General features: G+C 49.0%; 1 protein-coding gene across 4 annotated transcripts in view; it reads left to right on the forward strand.

Moving 5' to 3' along the window:
- DDX4 (DEAD-box helicase 4) overlaps positions 1-18,338 on the forward strand; it is a 1,777,277-nt gene that overhangs the window by 1,372,706 nt on the left and 386,233 nt on the right. For all 4 annotated transcript variants that reach the window (XM_086960639.1, XM_086960640.1, XM_086960641.1 and 1 more), the window contains one exon: positions 2,897-3,063. In XM_086960639.1, the coding sequence (XP_086816765.1) occupies positions 2,897-3,063 (167 nt within the window). The remainder of the gene's footprint in view (positions 1-2,896; positions 3,064-18,338) is intronic.

Below are 18,338 nucleotides of genomic sequence, written 5' to 3' on the forward strand. Positions count from 1 at the left end.
GACCCAAGCAGCATTTGCACCGAAGCTCAGCCCTCCACACTCCACGAATGTCGCGTGGGGCCTGCGCCTGCATTTCAGCTCGACGCGGCTTCCCGTTTGCCAGCCCGTTGGCTCGTGAACGCTACGAAGACGAACCTTCGAATCTACAACACTTGCCTGGTTGCTCCAGTCTTGCTCCAGCTTCCCTGTGAAGGAGTAGCGCCCCAGACCATGCTGGTCTGAACAGAAGCCCATTTTCACTTCCTTCGTGCGTTGCGGTTACTAGGGCTTGTTGGGTCCAATCTGGATACCGACACCGCAGTCACCTAGATCCTTCGTGGGACAGCTCGTATCCAGCGCCTGGTCGTCTTCGTCGTCGACGCCTCCTGGTCCAAGTAGCTGCAGAGACCAGCTTCACCTCTTCACCTGATTGCATCTCGACATCGCCTGGTTCCTTCCTGGTCACTGGCTAGTGACCCAGACACTGTCCCCTCTGCTTTCAGGTTCTAAACAACTCCGATCCACCCGGACACTTCTTCTGGTCGCCTGCAGCACTTTCTTGCAGCTCTCCATAGGAAACAGCGACGAAAACCGACACGAAAGAACACCTATGCACCCGGCTTCCCTGGGTGAGGTAACTGGAGTACTCCTGTGCTCCCGTGGGTATTAACTATCCAAGTGTCCTAGTTTAACAGGTTTCTACCGTAGTCCATCCGGAAGTTTCCGAAATCTACTACTTTGTAACTTTTGCGTTCCCATTCTAACTAGATTGTAACTCGTGTGTATGTTTAGACAGTGCACACGCCTCCTGTGGGCCTCCTACTTCCAATCCCTTGGTTGTTCAGTGTAGCCCCAGCGATGCCCTAGGCCTATTCACGTTTCACTATTCCTGAAGTGGTTCTTATACCACTTACTTAGTATATGGTTCATGAGGCCCGTAGGGCAGAATTGTATTTGTGCAACTTATAGTATGCTTATTGAGTCACTTGTGCTGTATCTCGAACTCTGACCTCATAAAGAGTGCAGAGGGGTTGTGTTAGTAATAAATACATATATATTTGATATATACCTTTTGTGGTGTCCTTTCATGTGATATTCAAGCGATTATAATTGGTAAAACAGCTGGTTTCACATGCTCTCTAAAGTTTTAGCCTAAGACTGCTTTGTCCATGCTACCACTAGGATAGCTGGTCTATAAGGTTGACTTTACAACCATCACCATAAGGGTTGTTTGGACTGATACAGGGTGCCCACTAGAATAGTGGACATCATATACCAGGCCAACTTCTCACAATTGGGACTCTGAAACTGTTGATAACATGTAGCCTAATTTAGAGAAAACTGCCACATTTTAGAACACTGAAATGCTAGAAGGTACTTAGACTGACACTTTGTACTGTTACCAAAATTATGGTCATCATTTCTTGCACAAATCTATAACACCTAGAAATGTTTTTGAGTACCATTAGTTAGAAAATTGCCTTACACCACCAAAAAGCAGTTCACAAACATTTGCACGGAAATTTTTGTGTTTTTCAGGGTTTAATACTTCTGACCCGACGTCATTTTATTATAAAGCTACACAGACATCGGCACTGCAAATTGTTGACTAACACCAAACAGGTTTTCTCTGCTTTATTTATCGCCCAATTGTCTGAACAGGGTTTTGACTTATGGAAGGACACAATAGCGTTAAAATCAGTCTGGGGTTCTAGGGACTGGCAAGTCCAGGGAACCAAACACTATTTAGAGCATGCCTCATTCCACAGCAGATGATATTTCTAAATGACACTGTGCAACAGACATCCTGTCTTGAACTTGCTAAGAACAAGGACCTTAACACACCTCAGTTTCCAACACCATCACAGCTAGGGGGGTGGCAAAATTAAACTTCACAGGAAGGGGAAACAGTAGATGACATTTTACAGTACAATAGATCAGAATGGTTGGTTTGGCCCTTAGGCACAAACAGATGTCAGAAAAAGAGTCTTGGGTATCACCGAAGGGTTCACTATCCATAGGACAGACCCCACACTATGTACAAAGAGAACACCCAGGGGTAGTGACATCCTACAGTGTTGGTAAGTTGTGCCTTGATTGGCTAGAAACCTCAAAACTCGCAGAAGTGAAACACTTATTCTTACTCGCACATGGCATGGATCTTAGGAAACGCCGTCAGAAACGTTTCATATATGCTGGCATTTATGCTGCTTATAATGAAATTTGGAAAAGATCCCAACGAGAGGCCGCAAAGAGACTATGGGAAATAGACTCTATTAACTAAGAAAAGACGTTGGCTGTAGTGGACAATAGGTTAATAACTTAAAGCTCCAGGATATATTTCCGTAGGCAACATTGTATCTTCTGTGATAGACATATTGGAACAAGATTTGGCCATATTACAACACAAGCAATCACAGTTATGTTCTATTATGTTATTAAGCTGGACGCTGCAATCTTTGCTTGCAGGCTATGTGCCTTGGCGTTTTATGAACAGTACCTCTCTGTTTTCTGAATACAATCTAACAGATAAACAGGTAGAAATGGCACAAAGGGGAGCAAAGTATACAATGCTGTATATTGAAAAACTGGATAGATTACCCTTTACAGTAGCAGAATCACCATCAACTGAATGGCTAATCCATGGCCACATACCGCTACCGGTCACTACTTTTCAGTTTCAATATTGCCTTGAGCGAAGGTAGGCACGCAAATATGAAAAAATGGGTAAGGAATTCATGGGGCATGTGTACCTAAATAGTTACTTTCCAAATTACAATATAATTGCTGCTATTGTTTTCTGCAGGTATTTGCCAGCTTTAAGTTTTTTTCTATCATGGTAATGTGAGACTGTAGCCTGCAATAAAAGAATTACTTTGTTCTTACTATTATTTTATACCTATAACTTCATCTACAGATTGGACTGACCAAATTAAGATACCTAGTATTGGATGAGGCGGATCGCATGCTAGATATGGGCTTTGGTCCTGACATGAAGGTTTTAATCACCAGCCCAGGAATGCCATCGAAAGAAGAACGTCAAACATTGATGTTTAGTGCTACTTTTCCTGAAAGAATACAGAGGTATGAAATTTTACATTCTTAATACTTTCTTAATTCAATACTGGTGATCTGTCATCAATTTAGTAAGGTTTCATTCACATTAAGCTGTTGATTTGGCTACTACATTGTTAGGAATTGTAAAAGTGCCCTCTTTTTGCATGGTTGCCCCCACTTTTTGCCAAACTGTTGATGTACTTTGACTGTGTGCCCTGGCTTCCTGCCAATCAGTAATTCCATTAAGAGTATATGGTGCTGGGAGTTTGTCATTACAAACTCCACAGACCCTTAATAGCTTTACTGAAAACTGGGAAGTTTGGTATCAAACTTCTCAGCATGTTAAACCCACACTGATGACAAAGTTGACTCATGAGCCGAAGTAGAAGCAAGAGACTCCAGGTGTCCGCTATCACAGCTCAGGGGCCCAAAAGCTGAAGTAGCCGGCCTGTCGAACTGGTAGCCGCAATCTCCAAAATATAGTTTCTCCCCCCCCCCCCCCCCCACCCCCCCCCCCCCAGGAAACTCTGGAGATTCACCTCCTGTGGATATCGCCAGTTTCCATCTTTTAATGGATAAAGCAGCTCTGCGCTTTAAATTACCAAGATCACAACGTGAGGAGGACTGTTTTCTTTATGATTTTAAAGACAAACCTTATAAACAAACCCACACGATTCCCATCATCGATTTTGTTTGGAAGGAAGGAATTAAGCTCATGACTGCTCCAAACACCTTGCCTGCACAAATACCGCTCCTTGAGAAAAAGTACAAGACCCCGATTGGGTCTCCGGCTTGCCTGCTTTCTCACCCCAAACCGGACTCGGTAGTGACTCAGGCCGCACAGCGTCGAGCCCGGAACCCAGCGGCTCCTATCACAGCCCCACCGGATAGAGAGGGTCGACGTCTGGATGCTATTGGCCGCAAGTTTTCAACGATGGCTTCCACATCTGTCCGGGCAGCCAATGCCTTAGCCATCTTGGGATGCTATGACAGACAAATGTGGTCAGACATTTCAGATCTCCTAGAACTCATACCTGATGCTTCCAAAGCTGACGCTCTACAGATCCTTCGAGATGGGCAGAGAAGGTCAGAAGAAATGATCGACTGTGCAGTCGATGTGGCTAACACAGGATTCCGTCTGCTTGCAAGTGCGGCTGCACTCCGACGACAAGGTTGGCTTAAGTCCACATCCTTCTGGCAGGATGTCCAATCCAGAATACTGGGCATGCCCTATAATGGGGAGTCACTATTCGGATCCCATATTGATGAGGCCCTGGAGTCCATTAAGAAGGACACCGAAACGGCAAAGTCTTTGGGCACGTTACAATTTTGGAAGCAGTCCTTTTGAGGTGCGCGCGGACGCGGCACTTCTTCAGACGTTCGAGGTGGGAAGCAATACCGCTCATACAATCAGAGCGGCCAACGTTTAACGCCCACTCAGCAATCTCGCCAGCAGCCCTCCAGGCCTTACAGAGGAAAGTCCTCTTACCGGGGATCCAACTCTAAACGCCAATGACTTTTCCCATCAAAATGTTGGAGGTCGAATCTCTGTTTTATTCTCAGTGGTCCTCGATCACCTCGGACCGCTGGGTGTTGGACATTGTACGACGGGGTCATACCCTAGAGTTCATAGAGATTCCTCCGTGTACACCTCCTCGTGGCCCGCCTCCTCCACACCTCGAGGAGCTTTTCCATCAGGTTTGTCGTCTTGTGTTAAAAGGTGCAGTCGAAGTGGTCCCGAAACGTCAAAGAGGAGAGGGGTTTTACTCTCGATTCTTCCTCGTACTCAAGAAAACTGGGGATTGGCGACCCATTCTGGATCTGAGGGCTCTCAACCAGTTCCTAAAGTCCCAATCGTTCCGCATGCTGACGTTACAGGAAATCCTTCGTCTTCTATCCAGCGAGGATTACATAACCACCATAGACCTTCAGGACGCATACTTTCATGTCCCTATTATCCAACAACATCGCCAGTACCTGCGTTTCAAGGTGGGACCAATGCACTTTCAGTTCAAAGTTCTACCCTTCGGGCTGCGATCAGCTCCTCGTGTGTTCACGAAGGTACTGACTCCTGTGGTGGCTCACCTGCGTCTCCAAGGCGTTCAAATCTTTCCATATTTGGACGATTTTAAAGTCTCAATCCCACCATCAGCTACGTCAGGACACTCGCCTCTGCCAGCAGGTGTTTCAGTCCCTGGGGTTAACCATCAACATCGAAAAGTCAAAGTTTGCACCTCTGCAGACCAGATCCTTCCTGGGAGCGATCCTAGATACGAAGCTCTCCAAAGCGTTCGTCTCCAACGAGCGACGTCACAAAATCCTTCGTCTGGTCTCTCTCATTCGAAGAAAACAGTCCGTTTCTGTTCAGACGTTAGTCGTTCTTGGGAATGGCTTCATCTTGCATCGCACTGATCCCAAATTGCAGGTTGCGCGCCCGTACCATTCAGGAAGAACTGGACTTAAGTGGCGTCAGGTCTCCGGGTCCTTCAACGACCTTGTCGCAGTGACAACCTGCATGAGAAAGAGCTTGCTTTGGTGGGCACAACCTACAAATCTGGAAATGGGAACGTCCTTTCTCGATCACGAACCAGATCTCACGCTGACGACAGACATCTCCCTGGAGGGGTGGGGCGCTCATCTCCAGGGCCTATCCATCAAGGGAAAATGGACTCCGCCCCAGCGCAAATGGCATATCAACAGGGTGGAGTTGATGGCGATCTTCCTAGCGCACAAGTAATTCCTCCCGGTAGTTCACGGGGAGTCAGTGCTGATCCAAACGGACAATACCACCAGTATGCGCTACGTGAACAAACAGGGGGGAACCAAGTCTCCTCATCTGTCTCATTTGGCCCAGTCGATCTGGGACTTGGCTCTCCGCCATCAGATCACCTTGACAGCTGTCCACCTTCCGGGCGTGTCCAACATTTTGGCGGACTCTCTGAGCAGGTCCACTTCCTCAACGCACGAATGGGAACCTGCACCAGCCGACTCTAGATCATGTCTTTCACCAGTGGGGTCACCCAGATCTAGACCTCTTTGCAACACCGGAGAATTGGAAATGCCCGTCTTATGCAAGTTGGCATTCCCACCCCGGGTCGTGCGGGAATGCCCTTCTGATAGACTGGTGCGATCTATTCGCTTACGCCTTTCCGCCGATTCCATTAATTCCGCGGGTGCTGTGGAAGATGCGGAGACAGCCTTGCCACATCCTGTTGATCGCACCTCGTTGGCCCAGGCAGGCATGGTTTTCAGAACTGCTTCTGTTGTCCCAATGCGAGCCCATTCCTCTGCGCCCTCGTTCAGACCTACTATCAATGGACAGAGGCCTAGTGTGCCATTCGGACCCCTCCACGCTACAATCGTGGGCATGGAACCTGAGTACCTTGAATTCGCAGATTTGAACATATCTCAGGAATGCAGAGACATCCTGGCTCAAGCTAGGGCTCCGTCTACCATCAAGACTTATAAACTCGAGTGGAAGAGATTCTGCCATTGGTGTGTCTCAGCCAATGTCCATCCCATTCATTCCACTGCAGAGCAGCTTCTTCCATTCTTCTTAAGCCTTGCTCAGTCAGGACTCTCTCATTCTACCATGAGAGTTTTCTTAGCTGCTATATCTCGCTTCAGACATGATGGCTCTTCTTCCCTCTGCTTGTCCAGAATCATACGACAATTCTTCAAAGGACTTTTCCGCAAGTTCCCACCTGTTCGGCGCCCTCCTCCATCGAGGCACCTCAATGTTGTACTATCCCAACTTATGAAGTCACCATTTGAACCTATCCATAAAACGGATATCAAATTCCTCACCTGGAAGGTTGCGCTTCTTTTGGCTTTGACCTCATCTCGTCGCGTGAGCGACCTGCACGCTTTCACTATCAAGCCTCCTTACCTTCAGTTCAGGCCTAATGGAGTGGCGCTCCGCACCAACCCCTCTTTCCTACCTAAAGTACCGACAGACTTTCATTTGAATGAGCCTGTGTTCCTGAGAACTTTCTTTCCGGACCCAAAGTCTCCGGCAGAGCAGCGCTTGCATTCTTTGGACATCAAACGATGCCTTAAATTTTACATTGCCAGAACTGCCTCCTTCCGCAAGTCCGATCAGCTGTTCATCGCCTACGGCCGTTTGCGTAAGGGACATCTAGTTTCCAAGCCAACTATTGCTCGATGGCTTTCCTCAGCCATTGCCTTCTGCCACCAACAAGCTGGTAAACCATTGCAGTCTTCAGTGAGGGCTCACTCTACGAGGGCGATGTCTTCATCCACCGCCTTGTTTGCTGTTGTGCCTCTTCATCAGATTTGCTGTGCAGCGACATGATCCAGCAGGCACACTTTCACCAAGCATTACTGTTTGGAGGCCATCAATGAAGCGGACACCGCTTTGGGACAGGCAGTGCTTCGCCATCTGTTTCAATAAGGTGAGCCTCTGTTCCCCCCTCCTTGATGTTTTACTGTGATTGCTATGATGTGTAACATGACTGTATTATTCTGGTACTGTCTTGGTTTTCCTCCATATAATTGCCTAGCAATCTCAGTTCTCCGAGGTTACTGCTTTCTAGTCTATTCAAACATGTGAATCTATGAAAGACACTCCTAATACTGGAGAAGAACAATTGTTACCTGTAAACAGGTGGTTCTCCAGTATTGGTGTCTTTCATAGATTCATATGAGACCCACCCTCCTCCCCTCAGAGGCTCTCTTCTCCTCATGCGCTCTCTGTTACTTGTGCTACGAAAATCTGAGGGCTTGAGCTTCTGAGGAGAAGGTTCTAGAGGGTGCTGACGCCTGATTGGCTGTAATTTGGACTAACCTAATGACACTAATGTGTTACAAGTAGTTTTTAGGTCGAGTGAAACTCTGACCTATTGTTGTCAACCCAAAAGCTGACTTTTTACGAGCGGATTTTCGAAATTTCACGTGAAATCACGTGACCACAAGCTCCTTCGTGCACGAGCTTGCATTTCACCCACAGGCTTCCCCTGCCAGCAGCATTTCGTGACTTCAAAGGGTTCCATTTGCTCCTGCCTCCCCGCCCACTGGTTCAGACTTCACTGGTCTCACATCAAAGGCATCAGCCTCCCACAGGCTTCCCTCCCCGCCCCCCCAACGTCCTCTTTGGCTCCTTAACTTCTGCCCTCTCCCCCCAGCCCCCTCCCTGTTCCTTTTCGTGTTCTTCCATGGTTTCTCTTCTTTTCTTGCTTCCTGCTCACTTTGAAATTTTCATTTCCCTCCTTTTCCTTCCTCCTCTAATTCTCCCTTATGGTGCTTTCCTCCATAGCTAATATGTTCTCCTTGTTTTCCACCCACGTTCTCCATTTCTCCTTTCCGCTGCCTGTATTTCACAGCACCCCCTAAGAGGTTGCGGGGTAGAAATACCGTGTAACATGCTGGCCGCTTCAGCAGGCTTGTGCCGTATTTTTTTAAATCAACAAAGCGTCCACTTATCTGCTGGGTGCTACCATCGAGCCTGCCCAGCCCCACTCATGATGTATGACTGACATGCTAGCAGTAAATCTCTGTCCGGATTTGCGTCCCAGCTCCGATAATTTTTGGTTAAATTGGTGTCAAGGTGCATTTACAGTGAACATGGAGGAGAGACTGAATGAAAAAAACACTAGGCATAGTGGGAACTCTCTGTCCTCGACAGCAGCAGCACTTCCTCCTCGGGCATAATCTGGCAGAGGCTCAGCTCTGACATTTCGGGGAAGGTTGCAGAGTAAATGGTGTATAAGAATCATGCTCCTGAACTATTGTCATGGAGAGACCACTCTATCTGCAACGATTAGTTATAACATACACATATAATACCGTGGCATTCACTGAGTCTTCCTAGATGGCAGAGCTGACCAGTAAAGTAGGTGTGGTCTTGGGGGAGGTGCATGGCTGCGGGCACTTGGGACCATTACGATTTTTAAAGCAGATTTTTTTTAAATGACCCGCCGTGCAGCTAAAACGAGTACCCTTTAGAAGTACTGCGGAGGAGCAGGTACGGTGATCGCCTGTCAATGTTAGTTACTTACAGCGATCAATCATGAATTAAGCTCGGATCAAGTTCATCTTCTGTTGTTGCTCAATTTGTCAATAACATTAGCGCTTCCGGATCGCGTTTGTAAGGGATGCTGCACGCATTTCTTTTTTCTGCACAGCATCTTGAAACTGAACGTCTGTCTCCATCACCGCTGCGAAACCCTCTGCAGGTAGGGGAAAAAAGAAAAGGCTGCCTAAAATTGCTTTCAATCACATCCATAGTTTTGATTTCATCAGGAAGACCCCATAATGTAAACTCTCACCTCCCTTTCCTGTGCTTTTGTTTTTACACATTGGTTTCATGTGCATGATTGTGCATATTTTATTATGGGCAGCAGCCATGCTTTAGCATACAGCATGGCGGCCGCTTGGGGAGGCCGCACGCAGCATTTCTTTTTTCTGCACTATACACCTCGGATCTGAAGGGAACCAGTATGCCCCTATCACCACTGCAAAACCCACTGGAGGTGGGGAACAACAGACCACGTTGCCTAAAATGGCTTCCAACCAATGCTCGGCTTTTAATGTTTCCAGTTTTTCCTTCCAACTACAGTGATGACTTTCTAAAACTCTCCGATCTCCCAATAGCCAGCCACAAGGCAACGGCCCTATCACGGTAGACGGGGTTAAACACTGGTGTGTCGCCCAGTATAAGCCCACAAAACCATGGAGTGTTACCTGGATAGTATTGTTATGCCATCGTACAATTTACAGTGTTTACTACGTGTGCACTGAGCTTTATCAATGTGCACGGAATGCTATGCTCAGATGTACAACGTATTCCTAATGTTTCCAACGCTCCACAAAAAACCCTTTTATGGGTAGGTGTGCTGGTTGCTGCCTCCTAATCCTTCGGAAAAGCTCCAATTTGTATTGTTTGCACCTACTTGCAACTCTGTAGTGGTATCGCACGCATTCCTTAAGATTGGGATGTCGTCTGCCGCAACTTCCGTACAACTTTGAGAAAGGATGTGGCACTACGGTCAGAGTTGCCGACTTTGGAAGTCGGGCGACATAGGTTCTAGACTCGGCGTCGGCTCAATGTTCCGTTCTTTCGTAAAATCACTTAATCTCAACGTGCCCAAAAGAATTTTAAAAAAAATAACGTCCGTATACTTGGGTAATTTGACTGGTGCTCATGTAACGCGGTCCAATACTTTAGGGTCGAGTTCGCGCTAAATAAAAAAAAATGCTTTTAAAGCGTGGCATGATAACCCCATTGATGGTGGGCACGAACAGGACTGAAAGAGGGGCGAGTCCTGTAATTTAAAAGAAAAATTGACGACTTTCATTTTTTGTTCTGTTGCATCTTCCATTTCCCTATGCTTCCGTATTAGCACTGCGTCCGTCATGCTTAGACAGCATTTGTTGCATTTTTTTTAATGCTTTTTGGAGGAAAAAAAAGGATAACTCTCTCCCCTCCCCTCTTGCCTCTCCCCTCTCTCCCCTCAACCTCTCCCCCTCCCACAATCTCTAGTGTTAAACAGGAAGCAGTGAAGAGGCGCCACCGGGCAAGAAGGCAGACTAAGCCATCCTTCTTGATTAAAGGTTTTAGCATTTTACGTGTTACCAGTAAACATGCCCGAGGCGACAGCCGAGCACAAGCCACATGGAGACATCCTCCTAAATTGCCCAAGGCGCCAGCCGAGCACAAGCCACATGGAGACATCCTCCTAAGTTGTTTTTTCCCCTAACCTGAATTACTTTTATGCATAACTCCAAAAAAAGAAAACTTTAAGGGAAAGAAAGTACTTTTCTTCACAAAAGATCTTAACCATTGTTTGCGCGGTCAATATTTAAAAAGACATTATGGTGGCCTCATCTCCGCATTTTTTACGATTAGCATTAACTTACTATTTAAAGCCGATCTCATAGCTAATTGTCTCTCTCCTTCTCTGTTTTCCCTATCTAATTCTGGCAGTACTTACATAAATTTATTTATAAGTTTTAAAATGAAGGCAGATTCGACAGTCCGCTCCCATCAGTCATTTTCAAGAATTATTTACAAAGATCCACACTATCACAAAAGCTTCTTTGGAGCGCTTATTTACAATGTATTACTGCGTCCTGTAGTGTGTGATATATTTTTTTTAAGAATTGGACTCAAATCCCAAACATGTGTGTAGGAGAGTAGGGTCTGCAATCCTATGATCACCCAGATTTTTTGCTTTTGTTTCACTGGTTTACGACTTTCTCTGGCTGTGGGCCTGCCAATCAGACCCACAGCCTGGCTGTTCTCTCTCTAAATTACCACATGTACCCTAGGTGCATTACCAATTGGTACTGGGCCACCTTATCAGACCCTGTAACTCAGGGCATAGGTGTACCCAGGGCCTACCAGGGGCTGAAGCATGTATTATGCCACCCCTGGCTGGCCTCCTAAATTTGACACAACTGGCTGCATGACAGCTGGGGCAAAGTCGTGTAATCACCCTTTGCTGTAGATATAGTATACCTACATCTAACCCTAAAAATGGACACACAGACTCCTATCAGTCACTCCTATGGCAGGCCTTGACAATCCTGAAGGCAGAGTGCTTGGAATCGTGTGAGATGGTGTTCTGGCATGAGCTGAGCCTGTCTGCAGCTTGCGGAACCAAGTCCTAATAGCTGTTCCATGATATCGCATACCATATACTCTTAAGTGCATTATAATCCTCGCGGTTAAATGCTATCTTTGGTATTGCTTTATCAAAACATGTCGAGTAAGGTGTCATACGAATTGGAATACTAACCCCTCGCCAATTCTGGCGACGGGGTTAGCATTCCACCCTTCTAGAGGGACACGACATGTATGTAACTGTGAACCCCGGTTAAAGTTAAACGAAGCCTCAGCTCCACAAAATGGATGCTGCCACTACAGACACGAGTCTGACCCCCTGCAGCTGGGAGTCCTTCCAGCGAGGGGAGCCTGGACAAAGGGTTTCCTGTCGAGGGCGGTGCTAGCACCGTCCCAGACAGGGTTTTGTGTATCCTGGGTAGGCAGGGCTTTACAGGAAGGTGACTGCTGAGTGGCACCCCGGTGCTCACTACGCATAGGCCGGTCAGATCTAGTTCCAGGGGCACACCAGCCCCTGGCCTGGGGAAAGTCCGGCATGGGAGAGGGGTGTAACCACCCCCCTCCTAATCCCACCCATAGGCAGGACCTAGTCACCGGGTCAGCCCCCTTTTTTAGTATAAAGATAGGAGCGGGCCCCCTGTTCAAATTAGATCATCTTTGGAATCAAGACACGACTTTCTGCGAAAGGACATCAAGATTTCTTCTTCAAGATTCTCCCTTGTGGCTAAGGAGTAGTCACCCTGCATCCGCAGGCACCTTCCTAAGAACATTGCGGTCTGCTGCAAGTCCTTCCTCCGGACTCCGACTGCCCAGCTCGACGAGACCCGGCTTCCCTGGCACCTCTGACCTCTACTCACCTCTACAGCCAAGCTGAGAACCGTGAGTGCGACGAGACCTCAAGGGACCGACGATCGCCAAGACTGCACGACTTCTTTACAACAAGCCCACCGTGTGCTCCACTGGTGAGTGCTTTGGGGTCCGAGAAGCCCCAACCCTGAGCAGCTCCAGCACCGAAGATCAGTCCTGCAGCATCTCCACGATCTGCGTGGGGCCCTTCTGCTTTTGCCTGCTCACCGCGTTGTTTGGCTACTAGCCGGCTGGCTTGTGGCCTTCTTCACGACGCCCGACGACATCACTGCTGCTGGTCTGGCGTCTGGCCCTTGCTTCCTTCTTCAAGAGAAGCACCCCGGACCCTCCTGGTCCACTACAGACGCCATTTTGAGTCCACCGCGTGGGCTTGAATTTGCCAAGGCTTTGTTGCCCAATCCTGGGTCCAGCGACGCCGACAGCTTCATCCATCGTGGGACAGCTCGCTCCTCCATCCTGGTCGCCGACAACGCCTCCTGGTCCGTGAGATCTGCAGAGCACAGCGTCACCCACTCACCTAGTCGAGGTGACTACCATCCGGTGCCCTCCTGGTGCCACCTGACTACTGGCTAGTAGTCACGAACTTGGTCCCCTCTGCTTTCAGGTGTCATCTACCTTCGATCCAGGCTTGGATCCATCGAACTTTCTTCACTGGTCGCCTGCCAGCAACTTCTTTCTTCCAGGCTCCTGGTCCGTCTACGAGGATTCCCGACGTCTTTTGAGACCTATGCAGCTGCAGCCCCTGGGCTAGGTAACTTCGGCATTTCGGTGCCCCAGCATAGCCTCACTATCCAAGGGTCAGAATCCACTTTCGTTTTCCTCCTACCAGGTCGGGTTCGCCCGAGAACACTAACTCTGTGAAATCTAGCTACCATAGACTTTGTCCCGCATCACGTGTGAGAGTGCACACTCTGCACCCGAGTCCCCTGGGTCTCCTAGAAGTAATCTGAAGATTCTATAGTCAAGATCTAGCGATTCCAAAGCCTATTAGTACTGTACTTACCTGCTAGTAATTTCGCATTCCACTTCCAGAGTATATGGTTTTCCGTGCCCCTCGGGCATTTGTATATACTGTGCTAACTTAAGTATTTTCGTAAGAGTTTTGTTTTGTGCTTAGTACCCTGTCCTCATAAAGAGTACAGGGCTGTTGTGATCTTAATAAATACACTGTTTATTTTCATAACACTTGTGTGGTGTCCTTTCACTTGGTGTTCAAGGGGTATATGTGTGGTATAACAGCTGGCTTAACACGCCCTATCGAGTCTTTAGCCTTAGACTGCTCGTATCCACGCTACTAGGATAGCTGGTCTATAAGGTTGACTTACAACCAATCATCAATAAGGGTTGCTGGACTGATACATAGTGTTCACTAGAATAGTGAGCACTGCATATCAGGCCACCTTCTCACATTGGTGAGCAGCGGTTGGGATTTGAGCTTGCTGTTGTTTTACCACACGTATCCTAAGAATATCTTGTTGAAAGATCACATAAGTACTTGTAGGTACATATAACTTAGCTTAGAATACTCTGAGTTCTACTGAACCAGCTGTTGCAGCTCCTCAAGGCTTAGCACACCTTGGCTGCAACTCTTAGCAAGGGATCAGTAGGTGAACACATAGTGTAGGTAGGTGCATCACTTACACCACACTAGAAAGCATGTCTAACCACGGAGAGTCTACTGAGACCCCTCAGGTGGTTGAGGACCCTCCACAGGCCTCTTCCTTCTCACAATGTGCTTTCATGGTATTTCATGCTACTGAAGTCAAGAAGATGGGAGTGTGACCATGCCAACAGATTTCGAACGGCTGCTGCTGCATTTTCTACTTCTGCCCAGGGAGCCAAACCAAGGGAAATACTTCACCTGCCCTGGTTTTTAGAAAGGTGCAAATGAAAAAAGGTTGAGAGCTTTTTGAAAAGTGGAAAATACCTCTTCCCCCCTCCCATCTTCCCTATCTCTTCAACATCCCCTCCTCCCTCTCTTCTCACTCTCCCCTCACTCTCTCCCCTTTATCCCCTCTCCTCTCGCTCTCCCCTCCCTCTACACCCTCACACTCTTTCCTCATTCCTCACCTCTCCCCTCTCTCCTCACTCCCATCTCCTCCCACTCCCCTCACTCTCACCTCACTCTCACCTCTCAATACTCACTCTCTCCCCTTTCTCCACTCTCCTCTATATATAGTAGTTATAACTATTGGCATTGTAAATAACAAAGCTATTAATTTAACTATTTTCAAAACGAACACATAAATAAACAAAATTGTCATTTACAAGACCAATACCTCAAACTTTCATAATGCGAGACCTATTGCATTGCAAATGCTTGTTTCTCATTACCATGCATTCCTATGTAGGAATAGTTTTTTGAGATTTCTATTATGTTTACTATCCTTTATCATGTATTATATGTACATATATATATATTATGTATATTATTATATTTAGCATTATTGCTATTTTATTTACTGTGGGACTCCCACTTCGACGACGGGGAATATTCAAGCATGTGAATCTATGAAAGACACCAATACTGGAGAACCACCTGTTTACAGGTACGTAACAATTGTTCATCCCCGTAGTGCCGGCCCACCGGCGTTACCTGCGGTTCACAGTAGGCCACGAGCACTATCTGAAAGAAACAGGTTAGAGTTAGATTCCTTACCTTAGAATATCCCCAGGCGTCAGACTGGATCCGGAAAGTTTTGCGTAGCAGAACCCCTGCGCGTCGGTAGGCATTTTCTGCGGCTCCCCGTCGGTCATCGGCGTCGTTTGTGCCGGGATGACGTCGTCAGAGTACTTGGACGCCACCCTCGCGCGCTGACGTCCGTTCTTATTTCTTCCGCCCCGGCCATCGCAGATCCGGAAAAAGCAGTACTCCTTAGTCTCTTTTTGACTAACTTTCTCAATCTTTTCGAGCCTGTTTCAAGTCGTAAGACTATCAGTGCCGGTAGGGATGCCCGGGTTCAAGCCATGTGCCGATTGCAACTGACTGATGTCTGTTACCGACCCCCGGTGCCTGTATTGCCTTGGGGCCGACCATGACGACAAGTCGTGCCCCGACTGCCGGGCCTTGACGTCGAAGGCTAGGTGGGAGCGGTCCCGTAAGTTCCTCGAGCTCCGGCAGTGGGCCCCGCGCCGTTCACGGTCCAGGTCGAGGAGGAGGTCGAAGGACCGGTCGCGCGGCCACAGTCATCGCAGCTCGGCGAGTCGACACCATTCGTTGGGCTCCAAGTCCTCAGGTAAGAGGCACAAGTCGACGAGATGACATCTCTCTTCTGACTCCCCCTGACACTCGCGTGATGCGGCCGGGGGTTCGGGCGACACAGCCCACGCGGCTCTGCCGGTGCCGCAGGCGCCGCTGCCAGAGCCATAGGCGCCTCTGCCAGCCCCATACCCGCCGGTCCCTGGGCTGAACGCAACGCCAGAGGAGATTGATGCCTTCCTCAAGGCCATGAGGTCGCTCTCTCCTCCGTCGGGTCCCGCTGTGGTGCCTTCGGGCCACGTGGCCCCGACTGGGAGCCCAAGCGGGCCGGGGGCTTCGAACCGGGTGCCGTCAGCGACTTCGGTCCCGACGCCGCAGGGCCCCACTGGATCCGGGTCGCCGCTGGTCGACCTTACGACATCGGCGCCAACCCCCAGGGTGTCACCTCCGACGTGGTCCCCAGTTCCTCCCTCGGTCTGGATCCGGCGTCAGAACGGCATCACTCGACGCCACATTAGACTCCGAGAGAAGAGCAATTCTTCTATGATCCGGCCCCATCCTTTGCACCTGACTATCAGGAGATGGGAGATGAGGAGGATTGGGAGGGGCCTAAAGGACCTTCTGGCACGGGAGTGCCAGTAGTATCAGGACTGGACAGTGGATCTAGGGGAGGCCAGTGGTTTGGACACTTTGCCCGACACTGGCTTTGTCTCCCCTCCTACCCGTGGCTACGGAGGCGGGTGCTGCTTACAGTGTGGTGCTGACGATGACGGCCAAGGCCTTGGGTCTTGAGCTCCCCGTCGCAGCCGTGAGGACTAACCTCCTCACCGAGGTCCTTAAACCGCAGGCAAGCTCTTCGGAGCCTCTACTGCCGTTTAATGAGGCCCTTTCTGACGTTCTGTTGGGCACTTGGTCCAGGCCCTCTACAGGTCCGCCTGTAGATCGGAACGTGGCCAGGCGCCACCACCCTCCCCCGGGCGACCCTAGCTTCCTGTCCACCCACCCCACCCCCGAGAGCCTGGTTATCCAGGCCTCTAACTCCCAGACCGCATTCCCGACTGCTCCACCTGATCGGGAATCCAAAAGGTATGAGCAGTTTGGTAAGAAGCTGTTCTCCTCACTTAGTTTGGGGTTGCGGTCAGTCAACACCGCTTGCCATTTGGGTCGTTATACCCACTCTCTGTGGGACACGGTCGCAGACGTGATGCCTGCTTGTCCGGAGGAGGCCCTGGTCAAACTCCTCAAGACCTTGCGGAAGGGCGGGATGCAGCACGCTATTCGATGTGGGCTGGATACCACGGACTCGCTGGGCAGGGCAATTTCCACGATGGTGGCAGTTCGCCTGGCTGAGGTCCGCCAACTTTTCGCCTGATGTCCAGAATTCCCTCATGGACATGCCATTTGATGGCGGTCGCCTCTTTGGCGACAAGGCAGACAGTAGTGAGTTCTCCCTGTTCCGGACCATAGAAACAGAGAGTCTTCTAGGTGAAGTCAGAGATAGAGTTTTATTGGCTGCAACCAAGTAACAAGCGTCCTAGAATTACAACAGCACGGGCTGTAAGTTCTCAGGAGACTGTTCGTTTTTACAGAACCAGCCTTCTCCTTTTATACAAAATATTGCACTTCGGGCAAGAATTCTTGAGTTTACAACATGGTCATAGACATATTTACACAATAAAGCAAAGAGCGAAGTCATGACGGCCAACCCATATTTTAGATGTCCAGTTTGTGATAGATGACCCAGCCCAGCCCAAATTACAATCAGATATCGATGAAACCTCAATAAAACAGGGCACCTCCTTGTCATAAAACTGGCCATAAACAAGAAACATGGACAGGTGTATGTGTGTAGAAAACATGGTCTGTAGGTGGTGAATGGTTTATGGCATGTTATGTATTGATGCTATCTCATTCGGCCACTGGGCGAGGAGCTGCCCGAACAGGTTTGGCTGGAGGCAGTGGAGTCAGTTTGGCTAGGTCATGGGGAAGTCAGCTAAGGTGGACGTGTCCTTTCAGATCAAGCTCGGCCTTAATCAATTGACTATATGAGGGCAAGCCATAAGATGGATGCCGTTCACAAAATGGAGTCTGAGGGTTCGGAACGGAAACCATGATTTAAGGGTGTTAGCATCGCTCAATCACGACGCAAATGCATAGGGATAGTGTCCTAATCATTACCGGTCTGCCGATACCAAATTCGTCATGGTACGACGATATTTTGTGACACGAGTGTTAGACCTCGGTACCGGTATTACAGCAGGGTCCAGAATTTCGGAACCACAGGCCTGTTGGGCCAGCGCCAGCAAACGTCTGCCTTTCGCTCCTTTCATGGCCCCAGAAGGGACGCCCCCTCAGGTCCTGCCAGCCACGGGCCGCAGACTAACATCCAGCGCGGCTGCGGACGTGGTAACTGCCGTGGCGGTGCCAGGGGACTGGGAGAGGCCAGTCCACATCCACCCCGGCAGCATCCGCCTCAAAGCCTTCCTAGTCCGAGCTTTCAGGCCCATTCGACGCCAGTGGGGGGGGTGGTTCGCCATCACCTCCTCCACTGGCGCTCCAGCACTTCGGACAGGTGGGTGCTACAAATAGTCCGAAGGGGCTACTCCCTCCCCTTTGAGGTGACCCCTCCAGCCATGCCACCTCAGTACCACC

The sequence above is a fragment of the Lissotriton vulgaris genome, chromosome 3_1 (genome assembly GCF_964263255.1).
Source record: "Lissotriton vulgaris chromosome 3_1, aLisVul1.2, whole genome shotgun sequence".
In the NCBI taxonomy this organism is placed as follows: domain Eukaryota; kingdom Metazoa; phylum Chordata; class Amphibia; order Caudata; family Salamandridae; genus Lissotriton; species Lissotriton vulgaris.